The following is a 24,728-nucleotide window of genomic DNA, read 5'->3' on the forward strand; positions in this document are numbered from 1 at the left end:
GCTGGACATGAGGCAGCAGAGTGCCCAGGTGGGCAAGAAGGCCAATGGCTGCTGGCCTGGATCAGGAATGGTGTGGCCAGCAGGAGCAGGGCAGGGGTTCTTCCCCTGCATTCAGCACTGGTTGGGCAGCACCTCGAGTGCTCTTTGCAGTTCTGGGGCCCCCAATTTAGGAAGGCCATGGAGGGGCTGGAGCATGTCCAGAGAAGGGCAACAAGGCTGGTGAGGGGTCTGGAACACAAGCCCTGTGAGGAGTAGCTGAGGGAGTTGTGGTTGTTTATCCTGGAGAAGAGGAGGATCAGAGGACACAAGGCAGTGCCAGGGCACATGTTGGACTTGAGAATCTCCAAGGCCTTATCCAACCTTGCTGACTCTGGGATTCTCTGAAACCACCTTTGGAGCAGTTGCAGGAGGAGCCCTGGGCCTCCTCTTCAGAAGCTCCAGCAGCCCAGGTCCCTCAGCTTCTCCTGCCAGCCCCAAAGCCCATCCTGTCAGTCCTGCAGAGCCTCTGCAGCTCTGCCTCACTGCCCAGAACAGGGAGCCCCAGAGCCAGACGCAGCAGCCCAGATGTGCCCCCCTGGCCTGGGGTGCCTCTGGCAAGGGAGCAGCAGGAGGCAGTGCAGGAGCCTGCAGACAATTCCTGCAGCACTTGTAGGATGATCCTGCTGCCCAAGGGACGTTCCCATGGTGCCAAATCAGGAAATGCAATGGGGAGTGGGGCCAGAGAGGAAAGGGCAAATAGGGATGGGCTGTTTGAAGGGGAGGGGACAGCAATGGGTAACAGGAAGGAATCTGGAACAGGGACGAGGAAAGGAAGCAAAGGTGAAGCCAAGAAAATGCTCAGGGCATTTTGGGAGTGGCTGCCAGGCAGCCCCGGCTCTGAGCAACAGCGTCTGCAGTGGGACAGGAAACTCCCAGCTGATGGGAACAAACTTTCTGGCTGAGTGCAGAGGCCAGGACAAAGCTGAGTGGTTTCCCTGGTGTTCCCCAGCCCTTGCTGGCCCCAGGGGCTGATGGCATTTGTGCTCCCTCAGGTTCATGTCCCCACACCAACAGCATGGGGGTGCTCCCCCTGCTGTGTGCAATGCAAACAGGGGCTGCTGAGCCAGTGCTGCTGTGTCTGTGCCTGCAAGGATGGGGCACCTGTGTGAGCTGGGGGAGAGGCCAGGGCTGCAGAGGGGGGATGTTTTTGGAAGCTCCATGAGGATGCTCTGGGACGCTGCCCTGGGCTGTGCAGCGCACTGGGGATGGATCAGCCCCTGCTCTGCTGCTCCTTCCCATCTCCCCCAGGGCCCTTGCAGAGCCCCAGCCATGCTGTTTGCCCCCAGCCTGCCCACGGCCAGCCGGGGGCTGCTCACGGGGCTTTTCTGTGCTGAGCATTGGCCTGGGTGTGTTCTTGAGAGAGCCTGGGCAAGGAGCCTGGAGCCCCCAGGGCCTGGGCTGAGGCATCAGCGCTGCCCAGCAGTGCCCATGGCCTGTCCCTGCTGCAGCCCCGGCACTGCCACCCCCAGGGCTGTGCCCGGCCCCGAGAGCACTCAGGCCCTGCAGCAACACCAGGGCCACCAGGGCAGCGGGGCAGGGGCACGGCAGCAGCACTGGCAACACGAAGTGCTGCTGCTGCTGCTGGGCACAGCTGCTGTGGCAGCCCTTATCTGCCCCCAGCTCTGCACACAGACATTGCTGCTGCTGCTCCAGAGAAGGCAACAATAGGGGGATCTCCCGTGAAAACTCTGCTGGGAAATCCTATACCTCCTTTAAAGCCACCAAGAGACCAGCTCCTCATTGACACAGTATGAGGCCATAGGGAAGACTAGAGAAACAAAATAAGAAATTGCAGAAAAATGGCCTTGGATTAGGGAGAATATTAAAAAATGAAAACAGAATAGAAAACATAACCAATCCAACAAGTAGTATCAATGATCATTTTTATTTCAAGAGATATGCAGAAATTGGCAACCAGTTTAAAGTTTCCTAAATGATCCACTCATCAGTGTCCACACCGCAGCCTTGAGCTCCTGATTCTTCAGGCTGTAGATGAGGGGGTTAAGTACTGGAGGCACCACCGAGTACAGAACTGACAGGGCGAGATCTAGGGGTGGGGAGGAGATGGAGGGGGGCTTCAGGTAGGCAAAAAAGGCACTGCTGAGGAACAGGGAGAGCACAGCCAGGTGAGGGAGGCAGGTGGAAAAGGCTTTGTGCCTTCCCTGCTCAGAGGGGATCCTCAGCACAGCCCTGAAGATCTGCACATAGGAGAAAACAATGAACACAAAACAACCAAAACTTAAACAGACACCAAGCAATGAAATCCGAATATTTCGGAAGGTGGAGTGTGAGCAGGAAAGCTTGAGGATCTGGGGGATATCACAGAAGAACTGATCCAGGGCATTGCCATGGCACAGGGGTAGAGAAAATGTATTGGTTGTATACAGCAGAGCATAGAGAAAGCCACTGGCCCAGGCAGCTGCTGCCATGTGGGCACAAGCTCTGCTGCTCAGGAGGGTCCCGTAGTGCAGGGGTTTGCAGATGGACACGTAGCGGTCGTAGCACATGACAGTCAGGAGGGAAAACTCTGCTCCAATGAAGAAGATAAAGAAAAACACCTGTGCAGCACATCCTGAGTAGGAGATGGTTCTGGTGTCCCAGAGGGAATTGTGCATGGCTTTGGGGACAGTGGTGCAGATGGAGCCCAGGTCGCTGAGGGCCAGGTTGAGCAGGAAGAAGAACATGGGCGTGTGCAGGTGGTGGCCGCAGGCTACGGCGCTGATGATGAGGCCGTTGCCCAGGAGGGCAGCCAGGGAGATGCAGAGCGAGAGGCAGAATTGCAGGAGCTGCAGCTGCCGTGTGTCTGCCAATGCCAGCAGGAGGAAATGCCTGATGGAGCTACTGTTCGACATTCCTAACTCTGGGCATTGTGGACTGTAGAAACAAGACATTGAAAAGCTGAGACCAAGTTCTTGGAATCAACCCTATAGGGTTATTTTAGGAATTCTCTCAAAGCTACTTCTCTACCTGTGGGGAAACTTCACTCAATATGTTTATTCTTGAGCTTGGGTTTATGCTCCTGAGTTACTGATTCATCTTAAGCACTGCTCTCAGCCTGAACCCTGGGGATGCCCACAGGGAAAACAGGGCTCCCTCTGCCCCACTGCAGTCAGACCTGCTGGTCCCCACACAGGTGCACTTTGCCCATTCCACCTCCCTCTAGTTAAGGGTGATCCAACATCAACTGAGCTTGAAAAATAAGTCGAGTTTTTAAAGACTCCAGTTTAAAAGTCAATTTCTCTAAGCCCTTCTCTCTTTCCCTACACAGCTGGACAGGGAGGGATGCCAAGGGCTGGTCTGGCTCTCTGCTGCCTCGAGTTGTGCCTACTGGGAGCTGTTTCTCTCTATCCAAGCCCTGTCCCTGCCAGTGCTGCCAGAGCCCAGCCCAGCCCTGGGGGCTCAGCTCTGCCCTGCAGACCCCTCCCAGCACAGGGCACTGCCCAGGGGCATCTCCCTGGCAGCAGGGCCTTAAGGGCAGGCCGGACAAACAGAGATGCTGCAAGCCAAGGAGCTGCTGCTGCTGTCTGTAGGGAGAGGAGGCTGAGGAGGCACTTTCTGAGGGAGATGTGAGGCCCATCTGCTGATGCCCAGGGTGACAGTGCAGGAGTATGTGACACAGCCAAAGCTGACAGCCCCTTTCCCTTCCTTTTAGGAGAAAGCTGAGAGCAGCCCTGGCCATGCAGCACCATCTCCACAGCAGGAGGAATTTGCCCTGATGGGGGTGGCTCCTTCCACCTCCAACTTCTCCCCTGCAGCATCCATGGGGAGCTGCCAGGCAGGTTGAGAGCTGCCCCTGGCAGGTGGCACATGCCCTGGGCTGGCCAAGAGCCCTGAGGGCTGCAGGAGCTGCTCTGCAGGACAGCCCTGGGCAGCCCTGGCTGCAGCCCCAGCTTCACCCCCTGCAGCCGCCCCAGGCAGCAGGAGCCGTCCTGCCCTGTCCCTGTGACAGTGCCCGGGGCAGCCCCGCTCTGCAGCACATCCTCCTCCTGCTCCTCCTGTGCCACAGAGAAACTGGGAGAGTCCTCCTGACACATCCCCCAGGCTGTGGGGTGCGCTGACTTCAGGGGATCCCTCCAGGGAGCACAGGGGTCATTGCCCTGCGCCCACACACTCACCATGCACAGGGCTGTGAAGATCTTTCCCCAAGTGAAGTCTCAGCCCAATGTCTTCCCAATCCTGATTGCCTTCAGCCTGTCTCTGCCTGGCTCCTCTCCCCTCAGTGCCTGCAGGCAGAGCCCTTAGCCCTGCTGGGCTGGGAGAGGAGCTGGTGCTGGGAAGAACTGTTCATTTAAAGCTCAGCAGCACAGACACAGCCCAAGGACTTTAATGAACCTCCTGGGACTTTGGTGTTGTTTACATCAGACTCAGTCCCTGAGAGAGTGCTCAAAAACTTCTCAAGAACTCAAAATTAAATTGAAACTCTGAAACTTCTTGAAGTTTTAATGGTTCCCACTGAGGAACACGACTGAGAAAGTGTCCCCAAGTTCCAGTTAGTGCAGAACACTGGAGGCAGTGATGACAGCTGGGGACAAGCAAGGCAAAGGTGTCTCTGGTGCTGAGCAAAGCTGGATGTGTTTTAGGAATGCAAAGGGCCCAGGCCTGAGCCCCAGCCCCTGGCCAGGCAGATCCTGTCCCTCCCTCCTTGCTCAGGGCTCTTCCCGGGATGGGCACTGGCATGTGGGGATGTGCAATGGCAAGGGCAGGAGCATGGAGCAGCCCCTGCCAGGCTGCTGAGCAGGGACAAGGAGGCAATGAGGCCCCAGCCCTGCAAGGGTCACTTGTCTCCTGCTCCTGCCTCAGGCCCAGGCCCAGCAGCCATGGCCAAAGTGCTGCCCAAGTTGGCTCTGGCAGGGCTGTCTTGCAGCTGCTGCCCATCCCTGTGCCCTGTGCAGCCCAGGCTGTCCCACGGTGTCCCTGCCCTGCGCCTCTGTCCCTGCAGGCTGTCGGCATCCCCCGGCTGCCCCACCTGGCTGGGCCCTTCCTTTGCTGACAGCTCTGCCTCCTGCCTGCTTCTGCCTGCCCACACAAAGCCTGGGGCTGCTTCAGGCTCCTGCTGTGGATGTGCTGCACCACAGCCCTACCCAGGGAGGGAAATTCCTTTCTCCTTGTTCCCAATCTGGGCCTCCCCAGCCACCATTGGCATTGATTTTTCTGTTCAGGCTTTTCTCTACTTTGTCAGAATTATTCACCAACTCTGAAAGCACCCTTCAGTCCCTCCCAGGGCTCTCCTCTGCTGTCCTCAGTTTCCACCCCATTGAGCCCAGAGCTCCTTTAGCCCTATACAATGCTCATATGCTTGAGGCCATGGGTGCCTGGACAAGAGGCACAGTTCTTTTCTACAGGAAGGAAGCCACAGAGCCCCAGGGTTTTGAAGGCAGCTCAGAGGGAGTCACCAGAGGCCAAGGCCAGCCAGACCTGTCTTTCCTTACAGCTTTTGTCTGAAAACAACCCTTGGATATTTCTGGAGTTTTGGAGGTGCAATTCCATTTAAGCCATGATTGCTTGGAACAGAATGGCAGCTCTCCACAGGAAGGAAAGGGCAGAGCCCCAATGTTTCAAAGGCTGATTAGAGGCAGCCCCAAGGAGGCCAAGGCCAGCCAGACCTGTTTGTCTTGGCAACTTTTGTCTGGGAGCAGTCCTTGGGTAGATAGATCTTGGGAGGCCAAATTCCAGTTTTGTCCATGAGCACCTGGACAAGAGTGACAGTTCTTTTCAATAGGAAGGAAAGTACAGAGCACCAGAGTTTCAAAGGCAGATGAGAGCTGGCCCTCAGGAAGCCAAGGAAACCTAGACAGTCCTGGCAGCTTTTGTCTGGGAGCTGTCCTTGGATATAAGGAATTTGGGAGGCAGATTCCCAATTTTGGCTATGAACACCTGCACTTGAAAGATTATTTTTCCATGGAAAAAAAAGCACAGCCCCCCAATGTTTTGAAGGCAGATAAGAGGTGGCCCCCAAGATGCCAAAGCCATCCAGAGCTGTCTGTTCTGGCAGGCTTCATACAGGAATCATCCTTCTATGTAACTGAATTTGGACGTGGAATTCCAATTTCAGCCATGAAGCCCTGGAGGAGTGGGAGAGTTCTTTCCCACAGGAAGGAAAGCACAGAAGTCCAGAGTTTTAGGGGCAGATGAGAACCAACCCTCAACATGCCAAGGTCAGCTGGACCAGTCAGGCCAAGCCAACCAGAACTTTTCCATGTTCTTGGATCCTTGGGGCCCTGCAGCATCACAATTTCCCCTTGGTTCCATGAGGCCCCGTAGTATCACAACAGATCTTTGTTTCCCCAAGTCCAGTGATGTCACAATGGTCTCTTTGGGTCCCCATTGGCACAATGGCCCCTTGCTTCCATGAGGCCTTGCAGTATCAAAATAGTTTCCTTGGTTCCAGGGCACTGTGCAGAGTACCACAATGGCCCCTTGGTTCTGTTGGGCTCCCCAGGATCACAATAAACCCTTGGTTCCAACAGGCATGGCTGTGACACACTGGCCTCTTGCTTCCATGAAATCTTGCAGTGTCACAATTGCTTTGGTTTTATGAGACCCTGTGGTGTCACACTGGCCCCTTGGTGCCATGGGAACTCAGAGTGCCAGAACAGTCTCATTGCTTTTATGAGGCCCTGCAGTGTCACAAAGAGTTCCTTGGTTCCACAAGGTCCTGCAGAGCGTCTTGACTCAAGAAGGCCTCAAAGTGCCATAATGGTCTCCAGGATTCCGTGAGGCCCAGCAGTGTCACAAGGGCACCTTGGCTCCATGAAGCCCTAAGGTATGGAATGGCCTCTTGATTCCATTGGGCTTCTCACTGTTACATGAGTTCCCGGTTCCACCGAGCTCTGCAGTGTCACAGTGGTCTCCTTGGTTCCAGAGAGTCAGAATGTCCCTGTGGTCTCATAGAGCCCCACTACGATCCCCTTGATTCCATGAGGCCCTGCTGTGCTACAATGACCCCTTAGTTAAATGAGGCCCTGCAGTATCACAACGGCCCCTTGGTTCCATTGGGACCTGAAGTGTCGTAATGGTCTCCATGGTTCCGTGAGGCCCCGGAATGTCACGATGGCCTTTTGGTTCCATGAGCTTTTGTACAGCCAACAACATTCTCCTTGTCTCCAAATGTCATAATGGATCCTTTGTTCCATGACGTGCCTGGCCTCCCACAGCCTTTCAGAGACCTTCTCCCCCTCAAGGTCCCCAACAGCCCTTCATGGCCCCTCAAAACTCCTCCTGGCCCCTCATGACACCTCACAGTTCCATCATGGCCCATCACAGTCCCTGACAGCCTCCCACAGCTCCTCACAGCCCGTCATGGCCCATCCCAGATCCCCTCCCAGCCGCTCACAGCCCCTCACAGCCCCTCACAGCCCCTCACGGCCCCTCACAGCCCCTCATGGCCCCTCACAGCCCCAGGCCTGGGGCTCATCCCAAAGGAGGAGGGGTCGGGCCCTGCTTGTTCTCCTTTCATTTCAATCCTTTCACATCCATGAGTGCAGAACGGCTGAAATGGAGCCTTTCCACAGCGTTTCCCTCGGGGTTAACTGCGGGCTAAAGCTCTGTGCTGGCACTGGCCCGAGCGCCACCATCCCTGCAGCCGCCAGGCCTTTGCTGTCCCCCCGTGTCCATTCCCTGTCCCCGAGTCCCGCCCGGCTCTGGCAGCAGCAGCAGCCGCAGCGCAGGGGGCGCCGGCCCGGCCCAGCCGGGGCTCCCAGCCAGGAGCAGCAGCAGCGCCGGCCCCTTCCCGCCTGCTCCTGCCTCGGCTCCCAAGGGCTTTTTCCAGCTCAATTCTGGAGCAGAGCAACCAGCACCCACACAGAGCCCTGACTGCTCAGGGCCCGCCTGTGCTGCCCTGAGCCAGCCCTCAGAGGAAGACAGGATCGGGTTCCAGCACTGTTTTCAGCACTGTTTTACTCACCCTGAGGTGACAGCAGGAGGCTGCTGCTGCCTTTGCCTTGGCAATTGGAGATCATGGCTGCTCTTGGCCCTCTTGTGCTTGCCACTTGAATTTTATCCATAAAACTGCAAATGCCACTTTCAGTTGGTGCTATCCATGGTGCTTTCAGGACAGTGAAGTCAGTATTATTGTAGCAGTCATAAAGATCAGCAGATACTGGAATGCCCACCAGCCCCTGAGCACTAAGGCGAGGGGAATTAAAGCCACACAGGCCACATTTGCAGAGTTCAAACAAAGCCCTGTTGCTGAAGCTGTTGAAATAGAAAAAACTGACAGAGGCCACCACAGAAATTGCCTCCGCAGTGTGGAATTAAATTAAAAAATCCACCAGGAGAAACAGAAACCAGAACTTCTTGACTCGCTTCATTGCTCCTTCCCAGCAGCAGGAAACACAGATGCCCAGAGGCGTTTTGCACTGCTGCTGCCCCCAGTTTGAGCCCAGGCTCTGCCCAGTCCCAGTGGGAACCTGAGCCCAGCCCAGGGAGCTCAGCGCATGCGGGGCCAGGCCCAGAGCCCCGGGCACGGCCGCCCATTGCGGGGCAGCGGCGCAGACAGAATGTCCTGCGGCCCAAACCTCCTGCTCCTGCCACACAGCACCAGCGCTCTCCCCCTCCTCCTCCTCTCCCAGCACAGCACAAATTCCAGCTCATAGGAGGCTTCCCCAGACAGGGCTTGAACTCCTGTTCTAGCCTGAGTGTCCCTGCAGAGGAACAGGGCATCTTTCAGGCGCTTCCACAAGCTCAGGCTTCGCACTTCATGGGGAATCTGGGATGCAAATGGCCTTGTTAAGGAAGACAAAGACGAGGGAATGGATTAGTAGTTATTAGATAAAGATCACTTTTCTTCCAGGCAAGGTTCACCAAGTCATTCTCTGCATTTTTCCTTTTCAGATTCTTTCAGTTGGCTGCTCTGGGAGGTCCAGCTTGTTCTGGGGCTTCTCATGAACTGATTGTGCTCTTGATTTATGCACCAAGCACCAGATGTGGAATCATCTACACTGAACTCAGAAACAAACTCCCCCATCAGAGCATTTTAACATTCCAGATAATTTTCAAGATGTCCAGTGACAGGTTGGAATGATTATCACACAACTCTCTACTTGTGGCTGCAGGCTCTGGAGATTCTTTCTCTGCATTCAGCCAGGTTTGTATTCTCTAACAATTCCTGGTACCACCTCCTGTTTTCTTAGCCTGGAACAGTAACAATGAAAACCTTACCCATAGCACAACTCCCCAGTCCACCAGGAAAAGAAAGGACAAGATGTCAAGTTCTCCAAACCTTTGTCCTGCTTTGCTGCAAGAGTCCTGCTGCATGCACAGTGCGGAAAGCCAAGAGAAGCTGCAGGTGGTGGCACATCTTGTGACGGGAGCTCGACCTCATTCTCCAGGAAAGGTTTTTGAAAAGAACAGACGGGATTATGGAGAAGATTACCGAAAAACTGAACCAGCATTCCAGAAATGAAATGAAAATGGAAAGAAACCATCTGAAATGTTTCCCTCAATTTATTTCTATGCTCCCCTTTTCCATCTTGCACTACTTCTCCGTGTCATTCATTCCAAATGGATCTCACCTTTAAGGTTTAATGACTTAGCGAGTTTTAGACACTGTAAAATACCATGAACTGCACACAGTTTGCCTTCCCCTGTTTTTGTTGGAAAGCAATGCTGGAGCCATCAGTGCAGTACTTGGGTCGGACACGAATCCTGCAGCCGTGACCGTGGTCACAGGGGTTTTCAGGATGAGAGAGAGAAGAGAATGTTGACTCCATGATCAGAAGGCTTGATTCATTATTTTATGATATATATATATTACATTATAACTATACTAAAAAGAAAAGGAAAAGTTTCCTCAGAAGCTCCTAAGCAAAGAATAGAAAAGAATGATAACAAAGATCCGTGTCTCGGCAGAGAGCAAGAGCCAGCTCTGCCATGAGTGTTCAGTACATCCAAACATCCACAGGAGACCAATCATGGATCCACTTGTTGCATTCCACAGCAGCAGATAACCCTTGTTTACATTTGTTGCTGAAGCTTATCAGCTTCAGCAGGAAAAATCCTAATGAAAGGATTTTAATGAAAAGATGTCTGTGACATGCAGGCAGGCAATGTGCCCCGGCAGTGTGTGACCCTCAGCAGGGACAATGCTCAGCAATCCTGCAGGCAGGGAATGTGCCCCGGCAGTGTGTGACCCTCAGCAGGGACAATGCTCAGCAATCCTGCAGGCAGGGAATGTGCCCCGGCAGTGTGTGACCCTCAGCAGGGACAATGCTCAGCAATCCTGCGGGCAGGGAATGTGCCCCGGCTGTGTGTGACCCTCAGCAGGGACAATGCTCAGCAATCCTGCAGGCAGGGAATGTGCCCCGGCAGTGTGTGACCCTCAGCAGGGACAATGCTCAGCAGCGTTGCTGTGCTCGGTCTCCATGGAACCATGCCAGGAGCAGCTGCTGAGCTCAGAAGCCATCACAGCCCCCGCCCTGCCCCAGAGCCCCTTGGCAGGGTGGGCTCCTGCCCTGGCTCTATGTGCCAGGAGCCGGCAGCGCTGGGTGCAGAGAGCCCAGGGAGGGCACAGAAACGCTGGGTGAGAAATGCTGGGGCACAGCGAGATGGGCGAGTGCAGCCGGCCAGGGCAGAGGAGCAGCACACACAGGGGGCACAGCCTGCAGGACAGAAGACCAAGGGGAGAAAACAACAAACTGCTCAGGAGGGTGGAGAACAAACTTTTAGTTGCAAACTCCAGAGAATGAGGTACTTGGGAAATCTTAAAGAGCATTGAATTATAGTAAAGCACTTCATATAGCACTGACTTAGCAAACTCTAACCTGTCCAATTGCAAGTTAACCAGATTTTGAGAAGAGGAAGTCAGGAAAAGAGAGAGAGGGAGAGAGAGATCCACACTCAGCCTTGGATCCAGTGCCATGTCAGCTGCTGTGAGCTCTGGGGCCGTGGGACGTGTCAGTGTCACACCTGTGTCACAGCCTGACCTGCTCTGGTCCCTCTCCCAGGTGGGGTTTTCGGGGTGCCAGGGGCTTGGCAGCCACTTTGGGGCTGCACCAGAGGCTGCAGTGGCTGGGGTGGGGCAGTGACCACCCCACCTATGCAGAATTCTCCCTGCCCCCAAACACACACTGGAGATGTCTGGGGCCGTTCATCGTTTCTCTGCTCTCCAGCACTGAGGCAACTGACTCTGGATACAGCTCTGAGCTCGTGCCCAAGGCAACCACCCCTGGCAATGGGGCTCCATGGAGCTGCTCTCAGGAAACTCCCAAGAGGTGGGGAGTGCCCCAAAACTGCCTCAGAAACATGAGAGACCTCAAAATCTCTTCAGGAATGTGGATTATTAAAAAACTCACTCAGTAATGGGCTCCCCCTCCCTTCATCATCCCCAAACTTTGGCTGTCTCATTTCAGACCCCAACCCACCTCCCCAATCCCAACCCCAACTCATCCCACCACTCCTGGACATCAACACCACCTTCCCAAGCCATATTTCCCCCATTTTCCACCTCCCAAACACCACTCCACCCATCCTGTCCCACCCAATGCCCATCTCAACCCTCCTGATTTGAAGCCATCTTTGCTCAATCCCCTTCCAACCCCATTCCACACAAAAGAGCAGTGGAATTGAGGAATTTTGGGGTGGGATTGAGTAGTTTTCAGTGGCATTGAGGTGACAGATTGAACCCTTGTTGAAGGAAGGGGACCCGGACACCAGGTGGTTCATCACAGGTCCCATTTATTGAAGAAAGCATGAAACACTTATACAGCAAATAATAAGCTTATGAATATTCTGCAAGCCAAGCAATCTATTGGTTAAACTATACCATGAACTCTTCCTCATTCCTTAGGGGTTACGTCTCTCTTTTCTCATGTCTCTTTCACTATTTGTTATTATACTACAGCTAGGCCCAAGGACACGCTATCTCACAGGTGCAGGACTTGGAATTAACCACGGCTTTGTACTTTTCCAGTTTCTAGCAGCTAAATTCCCAACATCCCCTCTTGTCTCTTTGAGTACCAAGAAAAGGGAAACGAGTACACCAAATACCCCCAAAACCCCAAATTCTCCCAATTATTTCCCTGAATCTCAGATTCCCCTGAAACACAAGTAAAAAGTGAGGCTTCAGATGCCTTTGATGAATTTATTGATTTTTACCCCAATTTCTACTGGTTTAAAGGGATGAAGATGAATCCAAAGAAAATTAGGGCCAAAATAAAAGAATAACCAGCCCAGTGTCTTCCCAACATGGATCACAGGGAATGTGGATTGCCAGGGTTCTGAACATTGTGGGCCCTCCCATGGGGGATGAAGCTGGAGCCGTGCATGAAGCTCCTCCTGCAGTTGGGGCACTCACAGGGTGCCCTTCCTGGTGACTCTGTTGGTGTCGGGTAAAGAACGAGCGGTCTGAGAAGCTCTTCCCACACTGGGGACACTCGCAGGGCCTCTCCCTGTTGTGGATGCGCCGGTGCCTGATGAGGGTAAAGTTGTGCTTGAAGCCCTTCCCACAGTCAGGGCAGCGGAAAGGCCTCTCCTCTGTGTGAATGCGCTGGTGCAGGAGGAGATTGGAGCTGGTCTGAAACTTCTTCCCACACTGGGGACACTCGTAGGGTCTCTCCCCAGTGTGGATGTGCTGGTGCCTAACAAGGTTGGAGCTGCGCTTGAAGCCCTTCCCGCATTCAGGGCAGGTGAAGGGCGTCTCCTCGGTGTGAATCTGCTGGTGGCAGAGGAGATCGGAGCTGGTGTGAAACCTCTTCTGACACTGGGGACACTCGTAGGGCCTCTCTCCAGTGTGGGTGTGTTGGTGGGTGACGAGGGCGGAGCTGCAGCTGAAGCCCTTCCCACATTCCCCACACTTATATGGCCATTCCCCGGTGTGGATCATCTGGTGGCTGATGAGGTGGTTGCTCTGCATGAAGCTGTTCCCACACTCCAAGCACTTGTAGGGCTTCTCCACATTGTGAATCTGATCATGGGCCACCAGCTCTGAGCTCTGGCTGAAGGTCTGTCCCCCTTCCTGGCTCAGGGTAGGTCTTTCCTTCTCAGAGCACCCTGGGCTGGGTTTGGAGCCCATCCTCCTGTGGGATGGAACTTTTCCTCCCCATTGGAATTCTGCACTGTGGCACTGCTCAAAACAGCCTCTTCCACGAGGTTCTGGTGCAGGGATTTGCCCTCCCTGGTCTCCATCCTCAGCTCCTTCTCTGGGGTAGGAAGGACAAGGAGAGGAATGGATTTGCCTCCATGCCACAGGGAAGGGGAAGGAGATCCCCCCAGTGCATCCCCAGCAGGATGGCGTTGGCAGCAGGGTTGTCCTGCAGCCGGGGGCTGTGTTGGGCTGGGAGATGGAGCAGGAGAGATGGGGAAAGGGGCACTGACTTCCTCCTCACCTGCCTGGGTGTCCCAGGGCATCTTCCTCTTCCTTGTAGCCTTCTCCTCCTCCATTCAGCCAAGGTTTGGGAATGGGAAATCCTGGTTTGGGAAAAACAAGGTGTGAATCCCTTGGATTGGGAATTCCTCCCAACCAAATCCATCTCCAGAACTCATCTGGTGTCCATAAAAACTTCCAAAAATCAAGAAAAAAAAAAAGCCACCAGGAGTTTCCCATTTCCAGTCTCATCCCCCTGGGATTCTGGTGGTTCCCCTCCTCACGGATGCTAGAATCCCACGGGTCCTGGGGATCCCTCTCTCCAGGGTCCTTCTTAGGGATGCTGGGGGAATTTCAGGGTGCCCCTCTCCAGCCTCCCCCCACTCCAGCCACTTGGGGGTCCTCTGTCTTCCCACCGCCCTGTCCTGGATTTGGGCAAATTTGGGAGAAAACCTCCAAAAGGGTTTTCTCTAAAAAGCAAATTCAAGCAGCCACTCCCCCAACCAGATCAGGAAAATATTTCCTCGGAGAAAACGGGAAAAAAAAACTGTTTATTTAACAGGCAAAGTATTCACCAGCACAAAAAATGAACAATATTAAACAATAAAACCTCTTGCCGCTGTTGTGGTGTGCTGTAATGTCCCATTTTGGCCTTCCAGGTCATTTCCCCAAGTGTGCTTATACCTCTTTCCCTTCCCCCTTACCCCCATGCTGAGTGAGTCCTGTCAGTCAGGCTTAACATTCCAGCAAGGTGTCGTGTGGTTGGTCAAGTTCAAAGGATGCCCCTATGCCCAGAGGTCATTGGCCTGTCTGGGTGTCATCTTCCCCTGAGACCCTGCCCCTCTCACCTGGTTGGTGGCTCACCTGTACCTCCCCTCCCCCTGTCCCTGAGCTTAAAAGGTGAATCAGAGCATGCGGCCGGAGTTCTGTTGGAGCAGTTCCTCACGTTCAGACCTCTGTAACCATGGAATAAACCTCTGGACATTAAACCCTCCAGCAGAATCCTCTCCTTTTTCTCTTCACCATTGCCTGAAGCCATTCCTCCTGAGGTAAACGGGGTTCCTAACAAGCCTGGACTTGTTCAGTGCCCAGCTGCAACCACCAGCAAGCCAAGGTATCTCTGGGGTGATACACCGCAGTTGCTGCCTTTGGCCCGGCAGCGAGGGTCAGACTGGCCCAGGCACAATCTAACTGGGAATATTGGGAGCCTTTTTCCAATAACCAGTGACACAGCACAGTGACACAGCACAGCAGTCCCACTGACACCAGTAACACATCCCAGTGCTCCCAGTGACACCAGTGACACATCCCAGCGCTCCCAGTGACACAGCACAGTGCTCCCAGTGACACCAGTTCGGCTCATCCCAGCACTCCCAGCGCTCCCAGTGCCCCGGCGCTGCCCCTCCCAGCGCTCCCCAGCGCTCCCAGTGCGGGCGTGCCCGTGACTCACAGCGCCGGCAGCCGCAACAACAGCGGGGGAAACTGTGGGAACTGGGAGGGAACTGGGGGGAACTGGGGGGAACTGGGGGGAACTGGGGGGAACTGGGATGGACTGGGAAGACCTGGGATGGACTGGGAGGGAACTGGGGGGAACTGGGGGGAACTGGGAGGGACTGGGATGGACTGGAGGGACTGGGGGAACTGGGGAGAACTGGGAGGGACTGGGATGGACTGGGAGGGACTGGGATGGACTGGGAGGGAACTGGGGAGAACTAGGATGGACTGGGAGGGACAGGGATGGACTGGGGGGGGACTGGGAGGGACTGGGAGGGAACTGGGAGGGCTTGGGGGAACTGGGGGGAACTGGGAGGGACTGGGAAGAACTGGGAGGGACTGGGATGGACTGGAGGGACTGGGGGAACTGGGGAGAACTGGGAGGGACTGGGATGGACTGGGAGGGACTGGGAGGGACTGGGATGCAACTGGGAGGGAACTGGGAGGGACTGGGATGGACTGGGATGGAACTGGGGGGAACTGGGAGGGACTGGGATGGAACTGGGATGGAACTGGGGGGAACTGGGATGGACTGGGAGGGACTGGGATGGAACTGGGGGGAACTGGGGGGAACTGGGAGGGACTGGGAGGGACTGGGATGGAACTGGGATGGAACTGGGGGGAACTGGGAGGGACTTGGAGGGACTGGGAGGAACTGGGATGGACTGGGAGGGACTGGGTTGGACTGGGATGGACTGGGGGAGAACTGGGATGGACTGGGGGGAACTGGGATGGACTGGAGGGGACTGGGAGGGACTGGGGGGAACTGGGGGGGACTGGGGGGAACTGGGAGGGACTGGGATGGACTGGGGGGGACTGGGAGGGACTGGGAGGGACTGGGAGGGACTGGGATGGACTGGGGGGGACTGGGAGGGACTGGGAGGGACTGGGAGGGACTGGGAGGGACTGGGGGGAACTGGGAGGGACTGGGATGGACTGGGGGGGACTGGGAGGGACTGGGGGGGACTGGGATGGACTGGGGGGAACTGGGAGGGACTGGGAGGGACTGGGATGGGACTGGGATGGGACTGGGATGGACTGGGGGGGGCGGAGAGGGACCCCCAATGTCCCCCCCTTGTCCCTGTCCCGTGTCCGGCCCCCATCCCTGTCCGTGTCCCCATTGTCCCCAATGTCCCCCCCTTTTGTCCCTTCCCCCTTTTGTCCCCTCCGTGCCCCCCCTGCCCATCACGTGTCCCGGCCCCCGCCGAGGAATTTCGGGAGTTTGGGAATTTGGGAATTTTGGAATTTTCTCCATCAACAGCGATGAGATCATGGAGGGGGGGGAGGGGCGGAGGGGCCCCGCCGGGGGGGGGCCGGCCCCAAATTGTTCCGTTGGTTTGATTGATTGATTGATTGATTGGTTTGATTGGTGGAGTGATTTTATTGATTGATTGATTGATTGATTTGATTGATGGATTGATTTTATTGATTGATTGACTGGTTTGATTGATTGATTGATTGGTTTGATTGCTTGATTGATTTGATTGATTGATTGGGTGATTGATGGATTGATTTGATTGATTGATTGATTGGGTGATTGATGGATTGATTTGATTGATTGATTGATTGATTGGCTGATTGATGGATTGATTTTATTGTTCAATTGATTGATTGATTGGTTTGATTGATGGATTGATTTTATTGATTGATTGATTGATTGGTTTGATTGTTAGATTGATTTTATTGATTGATTGATTGATTGATTGATTGGTTTGATTGATGGATTGATTTTATTGATTGATTGATTTGATTGTTGGATGGATTTTATTTATTGGTTTTATTGATGGACTGATTTTATTGCTCGATTTAATTTATCGATTAATTTAAATTATTGATTGATTGATTTTAATTATTTATTTTATTGTTTGATTTATTTATTTCGATTGAATTTATTGCACGATTGATTTTTTTTGATTGATTTTATTGCTCAATTGATTTTATCGTTCGATTGATTTTATTGCTTGATTGATTTTATTGTTCGATTGATTTTATTGTTTGGATTGATTTTATTGTTCGATTCAATTTATTGACTGATTTATTTTATTATTTGATTGATTTAATCGATTTATTTTATTGTTTGATTTATTTATTTCGATTGATGTTATTGCTCAATTGATTTTATTGCTGGATTGATTTTATTGTTCGATTTATCGATTAGTTTATTTTATTGCTTAATTGATTTTATTGTTTGATTTAATTTATTGTTTGATTGATTTTTTTTTTTGATTGATTTTATTTTTCTATTCTATTTATTGGCTTATTTATTTTATTGTTTGATTTATTTAATCGATTTATTTTATTGTTTGTTTTATTTATTTCAATTGATTTTATTGCTCAATTGATTTTATTGTTGGATTGATTTTATTGTTGGATTGATTTTATTGTTGGATTTAATTTATCGATTGATTGATTTTATTGTCTGATTTAATTTATTGCTCGATTGATTTTATTGTTTGATTTATCAATTGATTTTATTGTTTGATTCAATTTATTGTTCGATTTAATTTATCAATTGATTTATTTTATTGCTTGATGGATTTTATTGTTTGATTTAATTTTTTGTTAGATTTAATTTATTGATTTATTTATTTATTTTATTGTTCAATTGATTTTATTTTTGGATTGATTTTATTGCTCGATTTGATTTATCGATCGATTGATTTTATTGTTTGATTGACTTTATTTTTCGATTTATATATTTCGATTGATTTTATTGCTCGATTAATTTTATTGTTTGATTGATTTTATTGTTCGATTTAATTTATCGATTGATGTATTTTATTGTTCAATTTAATTTATTGATTTATTTTATTGTTTGATTTATTTATTTCGATTGGTTTTATTGCTCCATTGATTTTATTGTGTGGATTGATTTTATTGCTCAATTTAATTTATTGACTTATTTATTTTATTGTTTGATTTATTTAATGGATTTATTTTATTGTTTGATTCATTTTATTGTTCGATTGATTTTATTGTTTGATTGATTTTATTGTTCGATTCAATTTATCGATTGATTTAAATTATTGTTTGATTGATTTTTTTGATTTATTTTAGTGTTTGATTTGTTTATTTCAATTGATATTATTGTTTGATTGATTTTATTGATTTATTTTAGTGTTTGATTTGTTTATTTCGATTGATTTTATTGTTCAATTGATTTTATTGTTTGGATTGATTTTATTGTTCAATTTATTTATCGATTGATTGATTTTATTGATTGATTTATTTTATCGATTGATTTTATTGTTCGATTGATTTTATTGTTCAATTTAATTTATCGATTGATTGATTTTATTGTTTGATTTAATGTATCAATTGATTGATTTTATCGACTGATTGATTTATTTCGATTGATTTTATTGCTGGATTGATTTTATTGTTCGATTTAATGTATCGATTGATTGATTTATTTCGATTGATTTTATCAATTGATTTTATTGCTCGATTGATTTTATTGTTTGATTTAATTTATTGATTGATTTATTTTATCAATTGATTGATTTTATTGTTCGATTTAATTTATCGATTGATTGATTTTATCGATTGATTGATTGATTTCGATTGATTTTATTGCTGGATTGGTTTTCTCCCAACCTCTCCTCCCTGGGCTGGGTTTGCCCTTTGCTCGGGGCCATAAATGCCCTGAAAAATAAAAAACTGTTTGTTGGGTTTTGTGTTTGCAGAGCATTCACAGCCCCAGGACGGAATTTGGAATTTGGAATCTGATGAAAAACAGAAATAAAATCGAGTTTTGCTGGGGAAGGACAGAAGAAAATAAAATAAAAGAAAATAAAATAAAATAAAATAAAATAAAATAAAATAAAATAAAATAAAATAAAATAATGAAATAAAATAATGAAATAAAATAAGATAAAATAAAATAAAATAAAACAAATGAAATAAAATAACATAAAATAAAAATGAAATTAAATTATATGAAATGAAATGAAATGAAATGAAATAAAATAAAATAGTATTAAAAATAAAATGAAATAAAAATAATAAATAAGATAAAATAAAATAAATATAATATAATATAATATAATATAATATAATATAATATAATATAATATAATATAATATAATATAATATAATATAATATAATATAATATAATATAATATAATGCAATATAAATGGATTAAAACATGAAATGAAATAAAAATAAATAAAAACCAAACTCTGTTTTTTGGATTTTTGTGTTTGCAGAGCATTCACAGCCCCAGGACGGAATTTGGAATTTGGAATCTGAAGAAAACCAGAGATTAAATCGAGTTTCGCTGGGGAAGGACAGAATTGTAGGGCAGGGTCACCGATCCCCAGCATAAAAAAAATTAAAAATAAAATATAATATAATATAATATAATACATTATAATATAATATGTTTAAAAACACATATAGTAATATATTTAATATCTAATAATAGTAAATACAAATAAATAAACAAACCAGCTCAGACAGTGCCTGAAATAAAGGGAAATAAACCAGCTCAGGGAGTGCCTTGGAATGTCCCCAGTGTCCCCAATGTCCCCAAATCTCATTTTTTCCCAATTTTCCCCCATTTTCCCCCAATGTCCGCAATGTCCCCAATGCCCCCAAATATCATTTTTCCAAATTTTCCCCCAATTTCCCCCCAATCCCCCCAATCTCATTTTTCCCAATTTGCCCCCAAATTTCCCCAATGTCCCCCCAGTGTCCCCAATGTCCCCAAATCTCATTTTCCCCAATTTTCCCCCAATTTTCCCATTTTTACCAATTTTCCCCCAATTTTTTCCCAAATTTTCCCCATTTTTTCTCCAATGTCCCCAAATCTCATTTTTCTAAATTTTCCCCAATTTCCCCCCCAATTTTCCCCCATTGTCCCCAAATCTCATTTTCCCCAATTTTCCCCCATTTTCCCCCCCAATTTTCCCCCAGTTTTTCCCCCAATGTCCCCAAATCTCATTTTTCTAAATTTTCCCAAATTTTTCTCCATTTTCCCCCAATTTTCCCCATTTTTTTCTCATAATCCCCAATGTCCCCAAATCTTTTTTCCCAATTTTCCCCCATTTTCCCCCAATTTTCCCCCAATGTCCCCAAATCTCATTTTTTGCATTTTTTACCAATTTTCCCCCAATGTCCCCAAATCTCATTTTTCCCATTTTTTACCAATTTTCCCCCAATTTTTCCCCAAATTTTCCCCAATTTTTCCCCCAATGTCCCCAATGTCCCCAAATCTTTTTCCCCAATTTTCTCAATTTTCCCCCAACTTTTCCCATTTTTCCTCCAATGTCCCCAATGTCCCCAAATCTCATTTTTTTTAAATTTTCCCCAATTTTTCTCCATTTTTCCGCCCAATTTTTCCCATTTTTTTCTCATTGTCCCCAATGTCCCCAAATCTCATTTTTCCCATTTTTCCCCCATTTTCCCCCAATGTCCCCAAATCTCATTTTCCCCAATTTTCCCCCAATTTTCCTCCAATTTTTTCCCAAATTTTCCCCAATTTTCCCCAATGTCCCCAAATCTCATTTTCCCCAATTTTCCCCATTTTTCCCCAATTTTTTCCCATTTTTCCCCCAATGTCCCCAATGTCCCCAAACCTCATTTTTCTAAATTTCCCCCAAATTTTCCCATTTTTTCTCATTGTCCCCAATGTCCCCAAAACTCATTTCTCCCAATTTTCCCCCAATTTTCCCCAATGTCCCCAAATCTCATTTTTCCCATTTTTTACCAATTTTCCCCCAATTTTTCCCACATTTTCCCCATTTTTCCCCAATGTCCCCAAATCTCATTTTCCCAAATTTTTCTCCATTTTCCCCCAATTTTCCCCATTTTTTTCTCATAGTCCCCAATGTCCCCAAATCTCTTTTTTCCCAATTTTCCCCCATTTTCCCCCAATTTTCCCCCAATGTCCCCAAATCTCATTTTTTGCATTTTTTACCAATTTTCCCCCAATGTCCCCAAATCTCATTTTTCCCATTTTTTACCAATTTTCCCCCAATTTTTCCCCAAATTTTCCCCAATTTTTCCCCCAATGTCCCCAATGTCCCCAAATCTCATTTTCCCCAATTTTCTCAATTTTCCCCCAACTTTTCCCATTTTTCCTCCAATGTCCCCAATGTCCCCAAATCTCATTTTTTTTAAATTTTCCCCAATTTTTCTCCATTTTTCCGCCCAATTTTTCCCATTTTTTTCTCATTGTCCCCAATGTCCCCAAATCTCATTTTTCCCATTTTTCCCCCATTTTCCCCCAATGTCCCCAAATCTCATTTTCCCCAATTTTCCCCCAATTTTCCTCCAATTTTTTCCCAAATTTTCCCCAATTTTCCCCAATGTCCCCAAATCTCATTTTCCCCAATTTTCCCCATTTTTCCCCAATTTTTTCCCATTTTTCCCCCAATGTCCCCAATGTCCCCAAACCTCATTTTTCTAAATTTCCCCCAAATTTTCCCATTTTTTCTCATTGTCCCCAATGTCCCCAAAACTCATTTCTCCCAATTTTCCCCCAATTTTCCCCAATGTCCCCAAATCTCATTTTTCCCATTTTTTACCAATTTTCCCCCAATTTTTCCCACATTTTCCCCATTTTTCCCCAATGTCCCCAAATCTCATTTTCCCCAATTTTCCCCATTTTTCCCCATTTTTTCCCCACTGTCCCCAATGTCCCCAAATCTCATTTTTTTTTAAATTTTCCCCAATTTTTCTCCATTTTCCCCCCAATTTTCCCCATTTTTTTCTCATTGTCCCCAATGTCCCCCCAATGTCCCCAAATCTCATTTTTCTAAATTTCCCCCCAAATTTCCCCAAATCTCATTTTACTAAGTATTTCCCAATTTTCCCCCAATTTTTCCCATTTCCTTCTCATTGTCTCCGATGTCCCCCAATCTCATTTTTCCCAATTTTCCCCCATTTTTCTTCAATCCCCCCATGTCCCCTCAATGTCCCCCCAGTGTCCCCAATGTCCCCAAATCTCATTTTTCCCAATTTTCCCCAATTTTTCTCAACTTTTCCCCCCATTTTTCCCATTTTTTTCTCATTGTCCCCAATGTCCCCTCAATGACCCCAAATCTAATTTTTCCCAATTTTCCCCCATTTTTCCCCAATTTCCCCTCCCCCATTTCCCCTCCCCCCAAACACTTCCGGGTTTATTTTTGGGGTTTTTCGGATTTTTTTTTTTTTTTTTTGGGTGCGCGTGGCAGCCAATCAGCGCCGGCAGCCAATCAGCGGCGGCAGCCAATCAGCGCCCGCGCTATGGCCCCGCCCCCCCGTGTAAGATCCGCCCCCTCCCCCCCCGGGGCCTCATTCGGGCCCGGCGCGCGCCCGGTGAGTGGGGGAGGGGCGGGGGAAGGGAGGGGGCGGGGCCGGGCCCAAAACGGCCCCTGGACCGCGGGATTTGGGGCAAAAAGGGCCAAAATCGGCACAAAATCGGCTGAAATTGCACAAATTACCCAAAATCAGCGGAAATCGGCCCAGAACGGGAAAAAAGGGGGAAAATCGGCACAAAATTGGCAAAAATTGGCATAAAATCGGCTGAAATTGCCCAAAATCAGCAGAAATTGGCCCAAAATCGGAAAAAAAGGGGGAAAATTGGCACAAAATTGGCAAAAATTGGCATAAAATCGGCTGAAATTACACAAAATCAACGGAAATCGGCCCAAAACGGGGGAAAAAAGGGGAAAACTCGGCACAAAATTGGTTCAAAATCATCTAAAAATCCCTAAAATGGGAAAAAAGAGCAAAAATCGGCACTAAATTGTCTAAAAATCCCTAAAATGGAAAAAAGGGGGAAAATGGGCACAAAATTGGCATAAAATCAGCTAAAATAACCCAAAATCATCAGAAATTGGCCCAAAACCAGAAAAAAAGGGGAAAAATCGGTGCAGAATTGGCAAAAATTGACACAAAATGATCTAAAAATCCCTAAAATGCGAAAAAAAGGGCAAAAATCGGCCCCGAATTTGCCCAAATCCCCCTAACTCGACCCCAAATTTCCTCTTGAGTGCCCCGAAATCCCCCCAGGGAGCCCCAGAATCCCCCCCAGACCCAAAACCTCCCCAAAAACACCAAGGGGGACCCCAAAACCCCCCAAGGACCCTCCTGGGATCCCCAAAATCCCCCCCAGACCCAAAAATCTCCCCATAGATCCCAATGGGGACCCCAACATCTCCCCTGGGACCCCATTAACCCCTCCAAGCCCCCTCCCCATCGCCCCAAATCCCCTCCTGGGACCTCAAAATCCCCCCAAGGACCCCCCAAATCTCCCCAAAACCCCCTCCCCACACCCCAAAATCCCCCCAAGGACCCTCCTGGGACCCCCAAAATCCCCCCCAGACCCCAAAATTACCCCAGAGATCCCAATGGGGACCAAGACCCCCTCAAGGACCCCCCTGTGACCCCAAAACCCCCTCAAGGACCCCCAAAGATACCCCTGGGACCCCAAAATCCCCCCAAGCCCCCTCCCCACACCCCCAAATCCCCTCCAGGACCCCCCTAAGACCCCCAAAGCCCCTCAGGGACCTTCCTGGGACCCCCAAAATCGCCCCCAGACCCAAAAATCTCCCCATAGATCCCAATGGGGACCCCAAAATCCCCTCAAGGACCCTCCTGGGACCCCCAAAATCCTCACAGAGACCCCCCAAGACCCCCAAAATGCCCCCCAAGGACCCCAATATCCTCCCCCTAATTCCCTTTCTCTCTCCCCAGGTCTCTCCGCACCATGTCCGGCTCTGCGCCCCCGAACCCCGCGGGACCCCCGAACCCCCCGAACCTTTTGGGGACCCCCTGGCCGCCCCCCCCTCCCCCGCACCGCCTGCGGGCCCTGGCGCGCTCCTGGCTGGACGAGGACGCGCCCTGGCCCGACCCCACCGTGGCGCCGCTGGGGAACGCCGAGATCCGCGCCCACATCCTCGTCAAAAACCCCGAAACCCCCGCATTTAACCCCGAAACCGCCGGATTTAACCCCAAAACCCCCGCATTGAACCCCACCCCCGCCCCGTTTTTCGGGGTGCTGGCCGGCTGCCCATTCGCCGAGGCGGTGCTCGCGGTGTCGGGCTGCTCCGTGCTCTGGAAGGTTCCCGAAGGTTCCCGGCTGGGCCCGGGCCGGGCGCTGCTGGCTGAGGTTCGCGGCCCCGTTTCCGGGCTGCTCCTGGCCGAGCGCACGGCCCTCAACGTCCTGGGCCGCTGCAGCGGCGTGGCCTCCATGGCCGCCCGGGCCCGGGGCGTCGCCGAGAGCCGGAATTGGGGAGGGGTCGTGGCGGGGACGCGCAAGGGCACGCCCGGCTTCAGGGCGGCCGAGAAGTACGCGCTGGGCGTGGGGGGGCGCGCAGGGGCACCGCCAGGGGCTGGGGGCCTTCGGCCTCGTCAAGGACAACCACAGGGCCGTGGCCGAGATGGGCGGTGGGCACGAAGGGGTTAAACGGGTAAGGAGCCCGAAATTTGGGGGTGAGAGACCCCCGAAATTGGGGAAAAATTTGGGGTAAAATGGGGGAAATTTGGGGGGGAAATGGGGGGTCCGGGCTGCTCAAGGACAAGCACAGGGCCGTGGCCGAGATGAGTGGAGGTGGGCACGAAGGGGTTAAACGGGTGAGCACCCCAAATTTTGGGGGGATTTGGGGCGGTTTTGGTTGTGGGAGACCCCGAAATTTGGGGGAGAATGAGGGAAAATTTGGGTGGGAAATGGGGAGAAATTTGGGTGGAAAACTGGGGAGAAGTGGGGGAGAAATAGGGTGGGGAGACCCCGAATTTGGGGGCAAAATTTGGGGGGTTCTGGTTGTGGGGACCCCCAAATCTGGGGGGCAAATGGGGAAAAATGGGGGAAAAATTTGGGGTAAAATGGGGGAAATTTGAAGGAAATGGGGAGGGGGGGATCGGGGCAATCACAGAGCGGTGGCGGAGCTGAGCGGCGGGCAGGAAG

At 50.0% G+C, this 24,728-nt stretch overlaps 1 protein-coding gene across 1 annotated transcript in view; it reads left to right on the forward strand.

Moving 5' to 3' along the window:
• Positions 1-24,728, forward strand: part of LOC134434466 (nicotinate-nucleotide pyrophosphorylase [carboxylating]-like) — a 75,641-nt gene that overhangs the window by 45,056 nt on the left and 5,857 nt on the right. Inside the window, 2 exon segments of the mRNA XM_063183120.1 lie at positions 23,519-24,128; positions 24,130-24,225. Coding sequence (XP_063039190.1) covers positions 23,519-24,128; positions 24,130-24,225 — 706 coding nt within the window.

Source organism: Melospiza melodia, unplaced genomic scaffold (assembly GCF_035770615.1).
Source record: "Melospiza melodia melodia isolate bMelMel2 unplaced genomic scaffold, bMelMel2.pri scaffold_37, whole genome shotgun sequence".
Lineage (NCBI taxonomy): Eukaryota > Metazoa > Chordata > Aves > Passeriformes > Passerellidae > Melospiza > Melospiza melodia.